This window comes from Ambystoma mexicanum, chromosome 12, assembly GCF_040938575.1.
Source record: "Ambystoma mexicanum isolate Mex_15411 chromosome 12, UKY_AmexF1_1, whole genome shotgun sequence".
NCBI lineage: Eukaryota > Metazoa > Chordata > Amphibia > Caudata > Ambystomatidae > Ambystoma > Ambystoma mexicanum.
Window position 1 is genome coordinate 1,008,268,209 of NC_090936.1, and position 22,700 is coordinate 1,008,290,908.

The following is a 22,700-nucleotide window of genomic DNA, read 5'->3' on the forward strand; positions in this document are numbered from 1 at the left end:
GGGTGCCCGGAGTCCTGCCCTCTCCCCCCCTCCCTTGCTGTCCTGCCGGGGCGTGGCAGTGGTCTCCATCTGCCTGCGCCAGGGATCGTGCTCCCGAAAGGGGAAGGGATCATCCTGGGGCTCGGACGCGCCTTCCCATCTGGCCCCCCTGCGGCGGTGGGCCCACCGCCCGTGTGGCACAGACGCAGCGCCTCCATAGTAGTGGACATCCCAGCCTGCCTTCCTGCGCCCCACGCAACCGCTGCCCTGCCCAGCGGGCCGGGTGTAAAACGTGGAAAACAATTAAACAACAGGGAAATCTACGCGGCTGCCCCTCGCCTGCAATGACAGCTCCTTGGAGCTCTGGGAGTCTCCTCAAAAAGAACTGTTCCTCAGCCAGGGCACTGGAGGGTGGAGCCACTCCGCTTCACCAGTGCACACAGATGTGATTCAACATCATTGCCTTGACCCTGAGGGGCTCCCCCAGACCCACCCCATTAACAGTACATAGCCCAGCGCATCCAAAAAGCTATTAAGAGTGGCACTGATCACACCGGAGCTCACCTGGCACCCCTCAGCTTTGCCCCACTCACTCTGCCTGCGGCCACCACAAATCATCTGCTGGACCTACCACGACTCTACCCCCTCGCTGTTCGACACCCACGGCTTCCTCACTGCCTCTGCCTGGCCACAGACGTGCTCTCCCCCCCATATGAAGCTAATACCTGTATAGCCAGGCTTAGACCACCCGGACGCCGGAGCCAGTGGCACGCTACCACTCCCACTATGGGACTCTTGACCCACAATCACCAGCAAACCGGCCAAGTGAGGTGCTGCTTCCCATCACACAATGTGTCCAACAGATCGCGAGGGGCCAACAAAGTCGGGGCTATTGACAAGTTTGCCAAGGCAGCGCCCAGGGCGGAACAGGGGCCCTCCTCCACCAGACAGGAAGATGTGGACATGCTGCCGGACCCCGCTCAGCCTGATTTAACAACAATAATGGAGTCCATGGCCAAAAACTTTGCAGCCTTTCATGAAAAACTTGATGATATCAACGCGAATGACGCCTCGCTAAAGTCTAAACTAGACCAACACGGGGCCAGAATCACTGAGGCAGAACACAGAATCGGAACAAATGAAGATAGTGTTTATACCCTACAAAACACGGTCACGGAGCTCGTGAGCGACATGAAGCAGGTCAAAGCTAAGTGCAATGACCTAGAATCGAGGTCACGAAGAAACAACATTCGCATAGTGGGGGTTCCTGAATCTGCACTAAAGGGTTGAATGGAACTTGCGGTTGAACAACTACTCAAAGACCTCCTAGACAATCCTGAGCTGTCACCGTTCTTCATTGTTGAGCGAGTGCATTGCGCATTGGCACCCAGCCCCAAACCGGGCGACTTTCCCAGACCAATAATTGCGAAGCTTCTAAGCTACAAAGACAGAGACCACATACTTCGCCTGGCTGGGGAAAAAGGAGAACTCACAAATCTTCAGGATCTTCCCTGACTTCTTGTTGGGGGTACAGATGGAGTTTCGGCAATTCGGAGGTGTGAAAAAAATGCTAAGAGATAGGAAAATTGAGTATGCAATGCTTTTCCCCGCTCGCCTGAAATTCACTCACCGCAACAAGCTATACTTCTTCACAGTCCCGGACGAAGCAATCAAATTCATTGAGGCACAAATCCCACTAACGGAACCCCCGGAGGAACCAATAGACAACGACTAAGGCAAATGTTCCCTCAACTCTCATGGGGGTCCACCAGCTGTATGCAATCTGTTGACTGTCCCCCCAGTTGTTCACCCTTTCCCCCCTGCTCTACACCATTAAGGAGCCAACCTGGCCCCAACACTGTCATCTTAAGAGCACCACCAATGGAAAGGGGGAACATTCCCAACTTGCTTTACTATAACGGTACACACTGGGTTGGAACCTCAGCAGCCAAGCCTCACCGATATGCACCAGACCTAGGCATTATCTGTATAGATCTCGATTTCTAAGGATAGGTTTGTTCTTGTAACCTAAAGTATTATTAGCCGTTCAAAAATTAATGATGTTTCATCGTAATATGTATTAAGAAATGTGGGTCATACGGCAGAGGCGGCCCCCACTGCAGCTGCAATGTCTTCTAAGGTGGAGTGTTTAAGTTTAAGCCCCTGTTGGGCTATTGGTCGAGCGTCGCCAAGTTGGGGATGGCACGCAGTTGTTTGCTCCATGGGAGGGAAATATCACACTGCTAGTTTGAAGCGGGCGGTGAGGTTGGGGGGGTGGCGAAGTTGAGGAATGCTATACAAAAATCAGCAGGAAGGAGGTGACTAGTTTAGAAAAGAGGCGTGTTCACGCCACAGCAGCACATGGGGTGGAAAGCAGAGACAGATCCTTTAATTGGGATGTCCCATAACCTGCTATCATGTCTATTAAAATGATGACGTGGAACGTTCAGGGGTTAACTAATTTCACAAAGACCCGCAGGATCACAGCATATGCGCAAAGACATGGAATCAAGGTACTCCTACTGCAAGAGACACACGCTCTGAAACACCTAACATCAAACCTGGCACAGTCCTGGGGCCCTAACAGATTCTATACTCAATACTCCACTCAATCCAGGGGAGTCCTAACCCTGATCCACAAATCAGTAACATTTGCACTCCACACGTCCCACATTGACACGCAGGGCAGATACGTGGTCCTTCACTGCACTAATGAGGAATGCTTGCTCGTAAACTCATATGGCCCGAACACAGACTCCCCGGAATTCATAGACGAAGTGACCACCATCCTCATGAGGTATGTGGAAGTCCCCATTATATGGGGGGAGACATGAACCTCATACTGGACACTGGTCAAGATAGAAAAAGCACTACCCGCAGAGCCATGTCTCGCGCCACCAAACGACTCCATACACATAGGAGGTCTCTAAATCTACACGACGTGTGGAGGACACTCCACCTCCAAGGGAGAGATTATACTTTTTACTCATCCGTACATGATAGCTCTTCAAGAATAGATATGTTTCTGGTGTCGGGTTGCCAGGTGGGTAGGGTAGCAGATGTCAAGATTCTAGCACGCACGCTCTCAGATCACTCCCGGTGATGATGCAGATCCAACTGGGGCCTGGCCCGGCCACCCGCCCTGCCTGGCGCTTTAAATCTGAAGCCCTGTCTGACATTGTCTTTAAAGCTGAGATCCTATCGGATATAAACACTTTTTTCGAGAACAACAACAGACAAGATACACCTGAGGAGACCCGCTGGGAGGCATTTAAAGTATACATTAGAGGGATGTGCATCTCAAGGGAGGTGGGGGTGCTAAAAGCCATACGACAAGCACTACACAATTCTGAAACCAAGCTTAAAACACTAGAACAAGAACATGCCTCCACGCCTGTCCCGGCAACCCTGGCAAAGATCAGAGCTGAACTAGAACTATATGAATCTCACGCCCTTAGCAAGATGCGATACTATGCACAACCCGTCGCTTCGCAAAGGTATGGTGAGGGAGACAGCCCTAGAAGAACCCTGGCCAGATTGGTACATGCGGAGGGAGGTAGGATCCAAATTGATAGCATTGTAGATGGACAAGGCACACGACACTGGTCCGACCAGGCCATAATCGACACCTTCGCAGACTTACGCCAATTTGTATGGCCCCCAGCAAGAACACACGGCCCATGACCTGGACGACCTGCTTGAACATATCCCTATGACCCTCATCTCCCAAAGCACCAAAGAACAACTCGATGCCCCGTTCACCTTGGAGGAGATAGTCCAGGTAATTTCAGATCTCCCAAAGAACAAGGCCCCGGGCCCCGATGGACTCACATCAGAGTTCTACCAGGAACACGTTGCTATCTTGGCTCCCATACTGCATGGGTTCTGGGCTGAATCACTCTGGCCTCGCTCCTTAAGGGAAGCCCTGATAACCGTCCTTCCCAAGCCAGGAAAACCCCCAGACGAATGCGGCTCCTATGGGCCCTTATCGCTTATAAATACGGACATGAAAATCTTTGCTAAAATAATAGCGAACAGGTTCCTTTCAATCATGCCCCATCTGGTCCACGCGGACCAAAGCGGATTTGTCCCTGGCTGCTCAACTGCACTTAACATACGCCGACTTTTCAATGTGATGTCCAAAATTGACCCGATGGCTGATGCAGTGGCAGTCACACTAGACGCTCAGAAGGCATTTGACATGGTCTCCTGGCAATACATGTGGGCCGTGCTGGAGAAAATGTGAGTGGGACCAAATATGATCTCCTACATAAAACTGCTATATACAGGACCAATGGCCAAGGTCCTGATAAATTCCCTGACATCCTCCCCCTTTGCGCTACATAGGGGCACCCGTCAGGGCTGTCTTTTCTCCCCTATCTTATAACCCACGGCGGACTACGTCAGGGATCAGCACTCCCGCAAGGGCATTCGCCTACATGACACGCCGGAAATCATCTCATTATACGCGGATGATGTACTCCTATACATCAGAAACCCATCCATACACTTCGACCCGATCATCCGCGACATAACCAAGATAGGCACGTACTCGGGCTTCACTATTAACTATTCCAAATCGGAAATATTTCCGCTCACTGTGGCAACCCGACAACCGTCATGTCAATTTCCACTACGCTGGTCCCCGGGTTGCATTAAGTACCTCGGGGTTCAAGTATCACAAACCAAACCCTCCCTGCTGGCAGATAACTATGTGACAACGCACAGCTCATAGAATCCAAAATGCTTTGATGGTGCAACCTCCCACTGTCTCTTGCGGGCAGACTATCCCTAATAAAAATGATAGCGGTCCCCAAGCTCCTCTATATCTTTACCAATGTACCAGTATGGCCCAGGAAGCAATATTTCAAGAGGCTCCACTCGGCATTTGCCCAATTCCTCTGGCACTCCGGGGCTGTCCTCAAGAAGTGGCAACATATGACCCTACCCTACGAAAAAGGGGGCTTCACAGCCCCAGACCTAACACTGTATTGGATCGCGGCTCAGGCCCAACATGCCACACACTGGTACGCACACTTGAATCCACCCCTACACGTTAAACTAGAGAAACTGGTGGGAGAGGGAACCAACATCATGACCTTGATACTACATCGCACGTTTCAAACGGACGCCCCGGTGGTTCCTGTGGCTACCACGATCAGGGCGTGGAACAGCATATTGCACTCGCAACCAGAGCATCGCCCATACTATAAGTGGCTCCCCATCTGGCAATTCCCGGGTCTCTCCCCCACACACAATAGACATATCCTACGACACTGGGAGGACCTGGGCTATAGCGCACTAACGGATCTATACCCAGATGGTAAATTCATCACCCCTCAGACGTGGCGCCCTGAGCATTCTGGCTCGGCGCTAGAGCTGTTACAATACTTCAGACTAAGAGCGTCAGTCCGTGAAATGTGGCCCTCCTATCCAGATGAGCCCCCAGACTCACTTGAGATCCAATACATAGCAAACTCTGCTGGCAGCAGGGGCATAATATCCTCTCTGTATAGAATGCGGCTGGGGAAATCAGAGGCTGCATCCCTCAAACCACAGGAGGAATGGGCTAGGGAGCTGGAACTGGAAATTACTGATGGGATGTGGAACAAAATGTGTGCACACACGCGCAACGTTTCCCTTAACGCTAGATTCCGGTGCATACTATATAAACTCCTCAACAGACTTTATTATACACCACACAAAGTAGCGAAATTCACACATACCCCGACTCACACATGCCCGAAATGCAAATCTGAAAAGGCTGATCATGTACATATGTTTTGGTCCTGTAATGCGCTGGGTGTGTTTTGGATGGAAGTGACGAAAGCGCTCTCAGAGATAATTGGGTCCCCAGTGGACCTTGACCCACTTGCTTTGTTGTTCAGAATATGGTCTGGGGATGAAGCAAAAAAATGTCAACATTTTAGAATGTAAGCGCCATAGTAGCAAAAAAATTATATTGCAATGTTGGAAGTGCCGTTCCCCCCCTTTCCCCCACCTTCGAAATGTGGCTGAAATCCCTCACTTAGACACAAACGTGTGTAGAGGAATACATTGGCTCTCTCCCCATGACATCCCGCCCCAAAAATGTGTGGACTGAGTTCTGCAGCTATTTGAATAACAAGGACGATGTCGAGTGGAGCTCCACCCCACCCCCGCCGGGCCCGCCTGCCGCACCCTAAGTCGTAAACACTGCATGCTCTATTGAGCTGTCAGCTCTCCCCCTGCCCCTCTCGTATGTGCTGCTCGAACAATTTTGTGATATAATTGTCAATGTGATACGGTGGCTCCTGTATATCTCTGGGAAATGCATGATGTACCTGTCGTAACTTCCTGCCAATAAATAAAAGTAAAAGAAATGTGCTATATATAGAGGAGCAAGGTAGAGGTAGTTATCAGCAACTGGCACGGGAGTTTAAAGAAGGCTATGCTGCAGAGGTCAGGAGTCAGGAAGGGCTAGGCAAGTTGGCATGAGTCCTTTGATGTCAGACAATTAACCTCTTGGGAGCAGCAGGGGTGAGATGGGACCCCCCTTCCATAAAACTGGAGAACACAGCTGGATGCAAGAGTGAGAGGCAGAGAAGTGACACCAGATGCCAGAGGGTGCCCTGACCTGACACATGTGGAGGGAGTGTAAATGTAAAGGTGGATAGAGTGCAGTGGTAGAACCAAAGAGAGAGAAGGTTCATGGACTGATGCAAGTAGCGAGGATCAGAAACCAGGTAGAATAACATAGGATGGGGCAAAGGTGTCTAGGACCAACCCCTGGAAATTGAGAGGAAATGCTACAGCACGTTAAGAATCTGAATCTGAAGGCAGGAAGTGGCTTGAGACTGCCAAGGACAGGAAGTCAGTGAAATGAACTACAGGACGAAAAGGACTGTTGGGGATTGTAGTTCCTAGAAAAGATTTTAAAAAAATAACAGTTTGCAAGTTTAAAATTTTGAAACTTCTGAAGAGGTAAGAAGCATTATGCTCACCTCCATGCCTTTAATAGAACCAAGACTCCCTGTGTGTAAGCCTGGCTAATATTCATTGCCAAGAGCACATTGAGAAAGTGAAACTAAGAAGCAATGTTACATGGTTCTTAGCAAAGAACAGTTCCGAGAGCACATTGAGAAAGCTAGCTTGAGATGACACATTGCATGTTTAAACTTGAGGGCAGAGCCCTTTGAGAACATAAACCTATGGAGAAATGCTGCATGCTGGGACTTGAGGAAAGAGCCCCAGAGAGCACGAAGAAAGTGGATCTAAGGACACATGCGGCATGCTGGAATTGTGGGTCTGAAAGAGAAATGTGGACTGTTGACTGTTCAATGTTAAGCCCCTGAGAGTTCATTGACGAAAATAAACATAAGAAGTGTGACGTAATGAAACATAGATTCAAGATTTATTTTGAGGATCCACTGAGAAAATTAAACAACTGGAAGCTGATGCAGGCTGTGTTAGGACGATAATCCTTAGCTGTGGCCTATGTAAATTCCCTGACACTTGTTTTCTTACCCTCTTGGTTCATCATCCCTTTTCCCCTCAGTAAGTCCCCATCATAGCCTTACTGATAATGTAACTCTCCTTAGGGACACCTCTTTAGTGCATTTTTGAAAAGTGTGCAAATGGATTTTTCTTATTGCAGATTTCCTATTGACTTCAATGGGACCTCTAGCATAGCTACTGCCCGTTTTGGACGCGGCCCAGCTTTCTGGGAGTGAGTTCTGTTTTCACCTCACTTCCTTGCTTAATTCAATTAATTTTATTTTGGGGGCACTGCTGAGTCCATAAGGCTACGAGCCCGAGTCTCCAGTCACCCATTTTTATCAATGCTGTAGCACTTTAAGTAGAGTTCTGCATCGGGAACCACATTTTCCATTTATTTTGACAGCATGGGTATTTTTCTTGCACCTAGTGAATTCCAAACAGACTGTTGGCAGTGGTACCTTTATTTGACACTTTATGGTTGCACTACTGTGCTCCTTTTGTTTTGTACCCCATGATAACCTTTTGTTCAGTACAGGGCTCAAAATGGATGACGATGTTGCGTAAGCCCTGTCTTTGTGCATCACTGTCCTTTTGGCTGTCCTCTGCCCAGGCATGGACAGAACATTGGCATATATGCACATCTTCTTTGTGGGTACTGTCCAGAGAAGTAGCCTTTGTGTGCATGGACCTGGTTTAAGCTGCAGACGGCCCAATACAAATCCCAAACATTGTGTGAAGTCATGATTGTACCTCGGCTGGCTGTTCATCATTGGACAGCCATTCAAAGTTTGAATGTTGCAGGTCCCCTGATAGGTGGACTGCCTCCCCCACAGCCCAGGATTCTGTATACCAGGAGAGGTTGTGGAGCCATTCCTTTAGTCAACCTCTGAAGCCAAAGACACTGGAAGACTGCTGCTGGGACATCCATTGCTCAAGCCATCGAAAGCATGGCCACACTCTTTCTTCCTCAACAGGAGAGGCCTTGCATGGTGCCTCCCTCCCTTGAGATGGTGGTCCTTACCAGCTCTGAGTCCTACATCACCAATGTCATCTTCCTGGTGCTCTCAAGACTTGAGGGGCTGCATCCACTTTTTGATGAGGGATATTCTGTTGCCTGGATCACATTCAGCCCGGTCAAACCCACAGTGCATTCTCACTCTGGGCCCTAGACATTGCTGTTCTGATGCTGCTGCCATCTGCCAAGAAGAGGAGACTTGCTGTAGCCCAAATCCTGTGGTCTCTTATGATGGAGCACAATTTCAATTTTGGGGGTTTGCCTGCGTGATTCTGTGGGTCCTCTGAAACTTCCTGCTCACTTCCTTTATTTTGCATCTTTTCCTTTCTGGACAGAGGGCCTTCTACTGATGTCCTCAGCCATTACAGCTCTTTTTTCTGAGGTTCTGCTCTTAGTAGCATATGTAGCTACCAGAGCAAGAGGGTCTTTTAACACCCCATTTTGGTCCTAATGTGATCCTATCGCCCTATAAATGTGTGGTGGGGCAGGCAGCTGACAATTGTCATTTAGCTTCGCCTACACCTGGGATGTCGCCACTTCTGGCACATTATCAGCATTATTTATAGATAAGATTTTGAGGTAGGAGTATTTTACTCCTATTTTTAAACTTTGAGAGTAAATGTGATTTCAAAAGAGTAAAAATTTGTTTTCTCTTTTGCAAGAGAGTAAAAAGTATGTGACATCTAGCCGATGTGTGCAAATAGTTAAAACTGTATGGGAATCATTACCATGCAGCAACGTTCTGCATTCTGACAAAAAAGCAGGTTTCTCTCACAATTAACCTATAAAGCACATGGTTCAGTGGCACAAAGACCCCCTCACAGACAGAACAGATGAGCACTAACATTCTGAGTTTCCCGTGCATATAAAGTAGGTGTACAACAGCAGTATACACTTTTTAACTCTTCACTCACACAGAGCAGGTCAGCTTGAGTAGAAACCGTGCAGGCTTCGCCCACACAAACAGAAAAGGAGAATCAGGGCAACCCCAATGCAAGCTTTAATCATGTAGAACAGGTGTGGATCAGTGCAAGGTGTAAAGCAAGGGTAGAACATTCTACACAGAGTACCGGTCAGGAATGTGTCTCCGTAGTAGAAGCTCCTTTCATATAAAACATGTGTAACATAGCCTTCAGTAGTGCACACTCACTCCCAATATAGAAAAGGTATATCATGGATCTCAGTAGACCATGCTTTCCTCACCTAGAACAGGGGTGTTGTGAGTCTCAACAATACAAGATAGCCACACATGGAACAGATATATTGTGCGTCACAACAGTAGACGTTCCACTTGTACAGAGCAAGAACTGCTTGGGATGGAGTAGTGCACGCCCCACCTCCCCCACGCTGAAGAGGTAAATTAAGGGCCCCACCACAGCAGTGCAAGCTACACTCACAAATAACTGGAACATCATAGGACTCAGTAGACAAGATTTCTCTCACAAAGAGCATGCCCAACATGTGCCTCACTGACACAGCAGTGGGAAAGCCAGCCACATAGACCAGGAACAGTTAATTGCCTCAGCAGTGCAAGATCCTCAAAGGTAGAACTAATATAACATTGATAGCAACTAGTCAAAATGCACAAGATAACTTGAATCAAAAAAGCTTTTCGGTAGCAGTAGGAATTCAGTAAATCATAATTAGAAGGAATTCAGCCTTAGAAAACAAATTATTTCTATACCACTTCTACACCAATTCTCAGCCACTGTACAGCTGGTTCACTTCTTAAAACATGTTGCAGAAGGGGATGTTCATATAAAACAGAGCGATAAGTCACGCAATATGCCTTTCATTATTTCTCTAAGGTCTGGCCATTTGATCTCTTCTATATGTATTTTATTTTTTAAGATACCAAAACCTAACCAACTAAACAGTAAAGCAAATATACATGTTATTGTGTTTTGAGGTTCGATAGCAGAATTGTCTTTTGATGTATAATGATAGTCCTCATTTCCTGGAATTCGTACTACCGAACAGTATGCCAATGTTAAGATACAACAAAGCAGCGAGATAAGGACTCAATGCTAAATTCTATATCTAATCACGTGGTCATATTTTGGCTGGACACAGCTAATGATTTGTTAATTATATAGCGCTTTTGCTATAGCGCTGTACATAGAACATATTTACATAGAATTATTACCCAACTGAAGTGAAGCCCTAGATAAAGAAGTTAAATACTTATCTGGATTATCACTACAGGGACAGGTTTTGCTGAGTTTAAATTTCAATTGCATATCTGTTTCATGCACTTCATGAGAGTAAGGCTTTGGATGTTTTAATTGTAGTCTTGAAGATTTGACAGCGGCTGTGACCCCTGTGATTGGTGTAGTGACAATCACTAGCCCTTGAGCAAGGACTCTGCTGCCACTGACCATTTCTAGTAATTTACCACATTGACTGCAAGTTAAGGTTGAATAGATGCAAACTAGACCTTGCATAACCATAGTTTTACACACAGTCTTTATAATTAGAGTGTTAATTAAATTATAAGATTAATAATTATTTGAAATGGGCAACCAAAACATGACAAAACTTTAAAATGAATAGGACCCATTAGAAACAAAACAGTTATTCATCCAAGATGTCGGGTTTCAAACGATTTATTACATTTGTGGAATACCTTCTCTTACACAATGTGTATAAACACACTATATAGATGCATCTTGATAAATGCACACAGCACAGGAACTCTGAAAAATACCTTTTTACAATACTGTTTGTCGTCACTGAAAGAAATGATCATTTTTTTATAAAAGGCAATTCTCAGTTGTAACTCTTTTTTCATCTTCTAATGATATGATCCTATAATGCTAGGAGAACAAATGTGCACAATCCTTCTGTTTGCTCCACGAGCATCTAGACACAAAACACAGCAGAAGAAACCATTCCTTATATCACTGTGTGTGGTTTCTTTCTGTAAGGCTTCAGAGAAAAAAGTGTCTGATTCATTTTCTTTTCTCCATGGCCTGCAATTTCATCTATGTAGCTAGATATCGAAAGACGCGTTTTGGTTTGTGTCAAGTAACCTGACCTTTACACTGTCCTCTGCTCTAAATGGGAATAAAGATGTCGTATTTACAGCATCTTAATGTGTAAAAAGGTCTGATAGGATGCTAGTTCGGAGGCCTCGGGGTACTAATGCATTTTAAGCCCTGTGCAGGCCATTTTGTTGAGGCCATCTCTTTGTCTATGTGGACCACAAGGCATTGTCAAAATGGCAGTTTTGTTGATGTAGGCTAACCCTAACCCCACAATGTTTTTATTTAAACTGGTGCCGACTTCTTTAAAATCCTGGAAACTTCCCAATCTGCATTTGGTCTGGGTGGAACGGTGTGTTTGGGCCTATATATTTTTTACTGCAGTATTTTATTTTCTTACTGCCTTTTTACCAATCCTTTGCTGCATATTAAGGCCGGCTGCTTGGGTAAAGCAAAGTGAGGTGAGGGCAGGTGAGGATAAGAGTGAGGGAGTGGGAAAAGTCTCACCCTGCATTTTGTTGCAGAACATTGTAAAAAATCAGCAGTGAAAAAATCTGCTGTGAAAAATTGTATAGTCAAAATACATAGAACCGACTGGCCTGGTCAATATACATCTGATATCATTTTCCTGAGAAAGATGGCATGGGTAAAAGTTCTAAAATAGTTCTAGCGGTTGCACATCCACCTGTTTAAAAAGTGGTAAAACAGGACCAGATTTTAAACTAGTGGGCAAATGTCCTTGCTGTGAAGCTGATTGTGTCATTCTTAGTGTAGGTATGATATCGTTACCGTTCAGATATTTGAGGATAGGTGACTGTTAAGGCAGAATTACATTTGGTGGGGGTTCTGCTGTCCCATCTGAAACACTTGTGTATGAGCGCGATATAAATAAAATATCATATCATATCATTTCATGGGACCTTTAAACTGTTTGCTTTTTCCCCTTTTGGTTTCGAGGTTCTCTGACTTATTTTTTGTGGTCAAAGGCTAGGTTCTGGGTCTGCCTGTCCCACCAGAATACGGTGGCTTCTCAGAACCTGTCTGCGGAGCTGTTTCTAAAAATCCATCTTAAGACCTATGCATCAGCCTGTGTGATTTTTTGCAACAGGTGCTGAAGTCGTGATGTCACTGCAACTCAGCAGGGTAACCATTAGCATTACAAAAAACATTTGCAGCTAAATGGCTTGGATTTGCAGCTTTTCATTGCAGCGGTGTCACAATCTCACCGAAAAAACAGAGGGAAAAGGCCGATCTGCATGTCCTCTTTGAGGTTGGGGACAGAGACTTCTCCATCAGTATTCAAGCCTGTAATCAGTAGGCTGCACATGGGCCCCTACAGCAGCTGCATTCACCAACCGGGGTATCCTACCAGCTTGCACATTGTCACCACAGTTTAATCCAGTTTGATAATTGCCACGCCACGCACATATTCTACCATGTCACGGAAAGTTGATAAACAGTGGTAATGGAAGAATCAATATGTACGTTTGATATCCCCCACCCTGCCTTATTGGCTTTGGGCAAGCTTTTTTGAGATGGTCTGATGCGTAAGTTCTTATTGTCCTGTGCTGGCATACCTGGTCATGTATAATGTGCATGTTTGCTTGCTTTCACATGGCTGTTAAATGTGTCCAGTCTCTACAAACTGTCCCTCTCTCTCTCTGAGTCTCTTGCTTGAAGCTGGTTCAGAAATATTGGTGAAGGCGATTGATATGAAGGCCTCACCTACGGTGGACGCCTGCTAGTGATTAGAAATAATGGAACGTGGCTTAGACACGGTGCACAAGGGGTCTGTGATGTGAAAGCCAATAGGCAATACAGCAGTCAGAGGTTCAGCCAAGACCTTAGGTGTGGTGCCTGATATAGGCAGGGCAGGGCCTCACAGGTCTACCTAGAATTACCCACTGATAAGGTAGGCAATACTGTCATTAGGGCAGTGAGTCAGACAAGACACTGGATAACACAGTTAGCTCTGTAAATAGAGACATGTTTCCATAGAAGTATCTCTCAAACTGTTTATCACTGTAAAATCTTTATGTAGAGGGCAAAGTAAAATGTCGACAATCCAAAATCTCAGGGTGGAAGAATGCGCCTTTTCCTGAAAGTGAGAGTTAAGGCCAACCATGGGGTCATGGTCAGCAATAGCTTCAAGGGTGCAATATCTTCACACATGTCTATCTGCTCTGTGTCTGTCAAACATTACATGTTCATTGAATATATTGGTAAAACATTACCATATTGATGTTATGCCTCAATATGACGCTGATGGCAATTTTGCGGTAATTCTTTGAAATCACCGAAACGGTGCACAGTTCCAGGCACTTGCCCCTGCAGAACTACCCATATTTGGAGTGCTGCTGAATCGGCATAAATACACATTTATTTAGTCCTGAGGACTCACAGGGTGATTTCTGTTGTTGTTGTTGATTTATTGCGAGAAGGATTTACGCTGCAGTAAATCTGCTGATTTTTCCTGCTAGAAGCATATCCGTAATTTTAAATTAAAAACTCAGAATTCAAAAAGTACGGTAAAAGGGACCGTAATCCCCTTACTGCCCAAAAAAGTGTCAGTATGTGAATTACTGCCACATTTTTACAGCACCGCCAAGTTTGTAATACGGCCCATACGTCTTTTGGAACTATGGTATGTCATTTGTCTGATCTGTAGCTATATGTATGTTTTATGATGAACAAAAAATGTATGTGTTTTTATTATGAATAATTAATTTTTTGAGATTAATGAGGAAACAAACAAAGCATTTTTTTCTGAATTCATCTTGGTCTATTTTGGTGTGACAGAACATTTTGTGTATTGATGCATTCATGACAAGAGGCAATTTTTCTGTAATTTGCCTCTGCCACAATGTTCTATTGACCACCGGTGGTAGAATGATCTCCTTTTCTGGAATGAGGCCATGTCTGTCAAGAGTAGGCGGTGAAATTAACTGGCTCGCGAGCCATTCACCTAACCCAAGCGCCCTGGACGTCTGCCCATTGGAAACACACATCTTTACCTTGGAATGGGGGGCTTTTAAGGCAATTCAGAGCAACACCTCAATTTGTGTGGATCATTTCCTAAATATCTTTCAGATGGCCATTTGTGTTCTCAAGACATAACCTGTTATCTGACACTGACTTCACTCTGTGGGTTACAGATGACGATTTAGATAAACACTCCCCGACCAACACTCACCATCACACACTGGACAGCAGATTCCAGGTTTTGGCCTCTCTGGAAAACGACACTTCTCCACACAATCTTTGGTCTTGCAACTTGTCATGCCTTCCTGGGAGGGGCAAAGGAAATGTGTGCTAAACTTATTATCCATTAAACCCGTTTTTGCAAGTAGCTAGATAAAGTATTTCTTCAATCAAGAGTATGTCCCAATTAACACTTTAATCACAATGCCCCCTGTCCTTCCACACTTAAATACTGTTCAAACGGAATACTCTGAAATGCGAAAAAGCCAAATGAAATTGGGCATCAATATATCCATGATCTCGGTGCAGCGTGAACCCAGATACATCCTCTCCTTTGTTAACAGTCACCTTTGCAATCACACTTTGGACACTGCTTTCCAATATCTGATGTGCTTTGTTATCAGCGGAAATGCAAGCTTTCATCTTCTACATATTCCTCATGCTCCAAGTCCTAATGTAGTACCTACTCAAACATCTGCATACAAAATACATGAAATACATTGTATTGCAGTACAGAAATATATATATACAAGACTTGACAATTTGTTAAAACATCATGTACACAAGAATATGAATATACAGTTTTAGAAGTGTCCAAACTTCTATCTATACATATAAAAGGAGATCTTAGAATCTACAAAATAGACCATTCCAGTAATAGCATATGCCCTTGTCTTGAAACAGATCACAATTAGGGATACACCTGAACATTGAGTTTCATTTTTCACAAACGTGAAATGATATTTTATTTGTATTGCGCTCATACACAGGTGTTTCAGAGCACGATAAACTTCACACCTAAACCCAACATGTTTCTGTCCTACCCAAAACATGTTTGACATTCTTCAGTGGTGATAACATACAATGTATACCTCCTCTACTCATTAGTAACAATCCCAATTGGAAACTAATGGAATGAAGCACAGTCCTTCAATTGTGTTCTTGTCATGTATTCGACATATGCAGGTCACAGAATTTCAATCAGGGCTGCTTAAACTTGGAACTTCTTTCTGTCGATTCTGGATGGTTTACAACATCGCAAATATGTAAACACTTTCAGTGTGTCAATTCCAAGATCATCTAAGGTTCATACAGTCAGCCTTATCTCTTTTTCTCAGTCGCAATGAGTGCCATGTGTGAGCTAGTTGGGGCAAACCCTCCGGTTGGCTTATAATAGCAGTAAGAGCGAGGCTATCGAATGGATGGTGACATGATTAGTTTTGCATTCTAATCCTTGAGAATCAAGTACTAGAAAAGAGAGATATTGCCTTTTTTGTTTATAGTACATTAATTACCCTGAAAGCAGGCATTGACACCAGACCTTTGGGATTTGGGGTTGCCCAATCACAGTTATGAGTTCCTCATGCTAAAAACACCTGGGATAGTGCTTGGGCAGAATTCCATTTGTGGGGGCCGGTGGCCTGCAATCCCTTGTATGCAACTGCAAATATTTTCCTCTTTGGTTTATAGGCTCTCTGACCTCCTTTGTAGTCTATTGAAGTGCACTGTCACTGAAACCCTTTTTTGTAAAAAGGTCCCATGCTAATCCATATGGTTTCTAGGACAGGGGTGCTTTTAAGCACCTCTTTTTGGGCCTAACTTGATTATACCATGCTACGCTGGTTTTGGAGAGTAACCTTGCAGAGGCTTCAATTTAGTTTTCAATTCAACAGGGGTTTAAGCTGATTTACTGCATTAGTAGCCCAGTGAACCTTATTGGTAGCCATTCTGGCACTAACATATTTTTAGGTCCTGCTCTAGGCCATTTTGTTTTTGAGCCATTCCTTTGTTTAGGTAAACCATTTGCATACTAAAATGGCAATCATGCAGCTCTATTGAGGTTTAGGCTGGTTTACACCAGTCCCTTACCCAAGACAGGTGAATACACATACTGTGTGGATTGACCTGATGTGTAGAAGTATGTGGGGTCAACCTGATTGGCTGCCCACCCAAGCCTTTTGCCAGTGCTCTTTTGTGTGATTGGAGGGCTGTGTTATGGTAGCCCATAGTGTATGGGTTTATTTAGCGGCAACACTGACCCTAAATCAGTTCTGCTGAACTTCTGCTAGAGTCCTATTGAACTCTGCAGGATAACATACTTGCTGGAGGATTTTGTGGCAAGAGGCTGCTTCTGCAATATTGGGACTTGTTTGGTCATATTGGCTGGGCTTGTGTCCCATAACCCTAGCTCTGGTATTATTTCTGGCTACTGGATGTCCTTCCTGAGCAGTCCTCATTCTCACCGTGGTCCTTCCCATTGGCTGGACGGGAACCTCTGTGCTGAAACAATATATGCACTTGTGTGATCTCAATGTCACCTGGCCTAGTAGGATCGGTGTCTCCGTCTTTCCTCTGTTCCCCTTCCCTTGCCTCTTCGCAACTTGAAACACTTGTGTATAGGTGCCTTATAAATGCCATATCATATCATATCATATCTAGGCTGTATTACTGCCACTTTCTCAAAATACCACCTTGGTTGTGTTCCTAATGGGAAGGTGGCATACCGTCATCCTGAAGGGTATTGTGGCACCACTACTCTGCCTCTCCTGTTTGCTTGGCCCATGCTGGGCCACCTCTACCGCTGTCTTCATTATGGGACAATTTTCTGCTGGCTGCCTCCCCTCTTTGCCATTCAAACAGTTGAAATGTACTTGGATGGATTGTATAATTTCTTGGAACATCTTTCCTCATTGTTATCACTCCAAGGAAGAATTGTTATTCTGCTATTTGGTCGTTTGGGTCATTGCTGGTCTGGGATTCTAGGAAAGATGCATCGTTTAGCAACTTCCCCTCCATATTTAAGGTGCTCAGGGCTCTTTGTGTTGAGTCCACACAGGGATGACCAGCAGGGCTTCATCTGAGAAGAGTGCATACTGGAGGCTTGCAATCAATTGTGCCCAAAACACCAACGGGGGTTGGGGAGCACCATTATTATGGTTACCTCTAGTCGTTGAGAAATCTGGTGTCCTTAACCACTGACAGAGCTTCGCTGTCAGATAAGTCTGGCAAGACGTAGACAAGGTTCCATCACAGCATCTTTAGGTCGCTGATGACTTCTTATTAGGTTCATCAGACACAGTATATGGTGTGCCGCAGGTGGCTTAGTTTCTCTCTAGTGGCACAAACAGCAAGTGCACCTCTTTAGGGGATTCAGATGAGGACTCAACAGGCAAAGAATCCATTTTCTGGGTAGGAACACTGCAAAATCACAGGGTCCTCATGCAGAGTGGCAGGCTCGGACTTTCTGCCTTAAAGTGGCCATGGGAAGAGTACACAAAACAAAGACATTGTTAGTAAATAATTTCTTGTTGCTACTTTCCACCCATATACTTCTATTGGGCACCCCTTCATTTTGCTTTGTTTTAACTCCTAACCTGGATTTTCGGAGGTAAGTCAAGTAAAGCCTTATGCTTTACTTTTCTTGTGTTGTGCTCATTTGTATGGGGGAACTGATCTGTCCATAAAGCTATCAGTGCTGAGAAACTATGTCTCTCTTTATGGATCTCTTGTATTTGGAAAGCTGCACATATCAACTTAAACTGAAATGTCCTTATGATACTTGTGATTTGTATAAATGTTTATTTTTTAAATTTGCATTTACAATTACAATGTGTCCAACATAGGCTGGTGTCAGTGGATATTTTTCTACCCTGTTTTTAACTTTTTACTCCTGTACTCTTGCAATTACTGCCCATGGCTACTAAGAGTGGCTAGCACTCCAAGATGGCCGTCCCACGAGATTGCCGCCTGTCCTTTGGCTATATTGTTCTTTGCCCTTCTACCTGCCCTCTTAGGGTCAGAATTGCAATATATGGGAAGCCCTTTTCAAGGAAAAGCTTCTGCTTTCCCGTGCAAAGTGGTTGTCTGTGTATAAACCCAGATGTGGCTTGGTCTGTCTGGTCCCAGTCCACATCCAGGTGCCTGAATGTCTGTTTCTGGGCAGATTGTGATTTCAATGGCTATCTATGATTGGACAGTCACTGCCAGTTTGAATGGTCCAGATCCTTACCATTGGTGGACCTGGGTGACCTTCCAGTTCAGATGTTGGATAAAAGAAGGAATCATGCATGCATTCCACAGATCATCATTGAAGCCAAGCCCCCTACAAAGAAGTGCATAGTCTGATGCCCCAAGGATGACCGTTGCAGGAGACCAACATTGCCCCCAGCCAAATCCTGGTGAAGCCCTAGTCCTCTGTTGGTGCTTCAACCCCTGAACCAGTGGAAACAGCCATTCCTGACCCCCTACTTGAAGATGTGTGACTGCTAGACCACCATTTGGACTGACCAGCTCAGGCACAAGGGTCATCAACTGGACAGTCTACTGGAGTGAGATTCAGGTGCAGTGTATGACCAAAACGAAATCCCAGATCCGAAAGTGACCTCTGCACCTGTCCCCACTGGGCCTCCCACAAAGGACCAATCACAGAAAAATGTGACACCCAATGGAATCAGAACCTCTACAGCGGTCTCTGGAGAAATCAGAGTGAGTGAGGTAAGTTAACACACCTTTCCCTTTCCCCCTCTCCTCCATAGGGTTACATGGTTGTGGAGACCTCTCCCTAGCTCTCTCTTTCCTGACTTAGATTGGTGGTGGTTTAGTCAATGTCTGTGAGAATTAGTTACCCTAACATTCCTTAACTTTTGGAACACTTGAACCACAACCACAGGAATCATCCAATCATATAGTAAACCTACCTGAAAAGTATATAATCAGGAACTAATGACCTTATGGCATTAGGCACCAATCCACCGGCAGGGCTGGATTTACTAAATATTAGGGAATAATTCTAAGATTGCTCTTAAGTGATTCCACTGTGTTTTATACATTTGCTTACTTGCTCATATTGCACTGGTTTTAAATGCTTTTCTATCTTCTCACAAGTGTGAATGTATATATGTAATATATATATATATATATATATATATATATATATATATATATATATATATATATATATATATATATATGTAATGCATAGGTATGTTTCTGTACTGAGTTGATACAATTTACAAGTGTTAGGTTGCACCTCTGTGTGCTCTTCCACTTCAAAAGCAGCTATCATTTTAACAAACAGAATGAGCACCGTTCTGCGTGGTCACCTTCACCTTCGACTATCGCAAACATTCAGAATAATTTCAAGTTACTTCTTTCCACTCCCACTTCTCTTCACACAGGGCACAGAGGTTCCAGTGTCAATGAACAGTTAATTGACTGGCTCAACGTTTCAGTCTGTAAAGAGGGAAATGTTAAAGGACGAATGCCTCCTCACAAGCTAAAACTGAAAGTAGGTGCTGTAATCATGCTACTACGCAACCTTATGCCATCACAGGGACTCTGCAATGGAACAAGGTTGTCAATTACATGTCTACAAAGACAAATCATAGAGGCCTGTGTAATTGATGGATTAAAAGTAGATACTGTTCTTACACCATGCATACCTCTCATTCCATCTGATACAAATATGCCTTTCAAATTCAAAAGACAGTTTCCTATACATTTAACTTTTAATTGGACACAGGGAACTACGCCCGCTTCCTGGAAGCGATCAGTGGTAATTCCGATATTTAAGAAGGGGGACAGAAGTGACCCTATGAATTACTGACCGATATTGACCTTTAAGACTAGTCTATATGTTATGTTATGTTACTTGGCATTAATATAGCGCTCTATATATGATTGGTATGACCTCAAAGCGCTGGAAGGTTGAACGCCCTCGGGAACCGTAGAATGTACTTGGCAAGCTGTGTTTTATAGGGCGATAAGGTGTTCATGGGGTCTTGTTCGTATGTGAACAACAGCTATGCTGAATTAATCAGGGGTATAGCTGTGTTCTAGTTGCATGATGGTGTATAGTAGAGAGTAAGCGTAGTTATGTGATATGATAAACCGCCCGAGACCAGGCACGTGAACAGGATGGCAAGGAACAGAGCAACACATGGACACATAGAGACAGGGGGCTGGGCTTACAGTGACAGGAGGGGTGATACGGATATATAGCAACAGCATGTGGAACAGGAAAGCAGGGTACACAGTGATACACATGTGGGCATGTTAGCATTTACATTTCTATCCAGATGTGATTCAGGCTAATGTTCACAGCTCCACCCAAATGTGGGACAAACCAACATTTGCATTTCTATCTAGAAGCGACTCAGGCTAACGTTCACAATCCTGTCAGGATCTGGTGTAGGCTAATGTTCACAATTCTGGCTAAGTGCGGAAGTGGCATTGCTAACATTCAGAATCCCGTCTGGGTCAGGCGCAGGCCAATGTTCGCAAATCTAATAAGTTCGGTATTGCTAACATTCACAATCCTCTCTAGAAGTGACGCAGGATATTGTTTACAAATCTAACTAGGGGTGGCATTGCTAACGTTCACAATCTAGCATTGGTCTGGGCAGGCGAATGTTCACAATTCTAGCTAAGTGCAGTATTGCTAACATTCACAATCTAGTATGGGTCTGGGCAGGCTAATGTACATTCAAGGAAAAATATGTAGTTGCAGGGATGTTATAATGATGTGATGTGTAATGTCATCAGTGTTCACATACTACATGTAATAAGTGATGTCATCAGTGATGTCATTATTGTGGTCATAGGCTGTGCAACAGGGGGTACGAAGTTAAGGTGGCTCTATCTGAATTTCAGGGCATTTGTTGTGTTAAGTTTTCACCTTAACGTCCCTGCAACAAAAGTTTTTTTCCTCAATATACAGATTTGTATACATTTTTTTGGTTGTTGTAAATTTATTTTATAGCCATGTCTACCAAATGTACATTCATGACTAAATACAGCAAAAGCAAAGGTTGTGTACTTGTACCAATGAAAGAGCCAATTGGTTCAAAAAACGCATTCACACAGCTACGCGCCTATGCGCATCTTTTAACTGGCCAATTGCATCATCTGCTGCTTACTTGTGTAGCCTCGTCAACAAATGAACCAATCACACACCAGGATTCATGAACGCAAGTACGCCCACGCCGTTGCCGTCACCCACGTGTGCAAAATCACCCAATAGCTCAACAAAATGAAATCACGCAGCTGCGCATCCCCACGCCCCAGAACACCTCAGCACATCAAATAACACACACAAATAAAATTCTGTGCTGTATCATCAACATAACAATATGATTATTGCACAGAAAATGTATATGTATAGACGTGGCTACAAATATAACCAAGCCTACGCTCACAACCAATTAAATGATGAAAAGTGTAGATGCGCCTACGCCACGTGCTATCTGTAGACATAGATATGCGACAGCCCGTCATGGACATTTGTCGATAGCCACGGCTAATCACTAAAACCACAAACTTAAAATTGTATTTCCACCCTCCCAAACTATAGACAAGTGTCCCTAACATGGCTACCAACCCTCCTCCACTCCCCATGGTCCTCCTCCATCTCCCCCTGACCGTAACCCCTAAAATACTCTATGCATGTATGATCCTAACCCACCCAACATGTCATATAGCTGCGGCTACCAATGACCACAAACACACGACGTGCCATTTGTCGTCAAATAGCCGTGGTTACAAGACATCAACAAACTATGTGCCATTTGTCCGCAAATAGCCAGGCTACAACACAGAGGCACGTCTACACGCAGTTAACTGTGAGTACCAGGTGGCTGCTGCATAGCCACGGATAACCACAACAGTAACATCAACCAATCAAAAAGTTCAAAACACATCAAATACACCCTGCTCATACAAACTACTAGAAAATTCAAGCTGGGAATCATTTTCATGAAGACGAAGACTGCAGATATCATGGCTGGTTTGAAAACTGTGTGGCTCATAGGAGACAGTTGACTGTTTTGGTTGCTGGCTTTTTGTGAGAAACTAAAGTTAACATGGACCTAGGTTTGAGAGATTTTACAATTAAACGGTTTGGATTGCGGGAAATGCGTTGGTTCCAAATTTTTCCAAAATGTTTAAGTCTAAGAAGTACAGGACAACCAAACATCATACTAATTAATTGTGGAGAGGCAATGATTTAGGGAATGTACAGGGTGTGTCCCTTACTTTAACGATGA

At 44.6% G+C, this 22,700-nt stretch overlaps 1 protein-coding gene across 1 annotated transcript in view; it reads right to left on the reverse strand.

Moving 5' to 3' along the window:
- Positions 1 to 22,700, reverse strand: part of KCP (kielin cysteine rich BMP regulator) — an 823,409-nt gene that overhangs the window by 333,126 nt on the left and 467,583 nt on the right. The window contains exon 21 of the mRNA XM_069629543.1: positions 14,651 to 14,744. Within this exon, the coding sequence (XP_069485644.1) occupies positions 14,651 to 14,744 (94 nt within the window). The remainder of the gene's footprint in view (positions 1 to 14,650; positions 14,745 to 22,700) is intronic.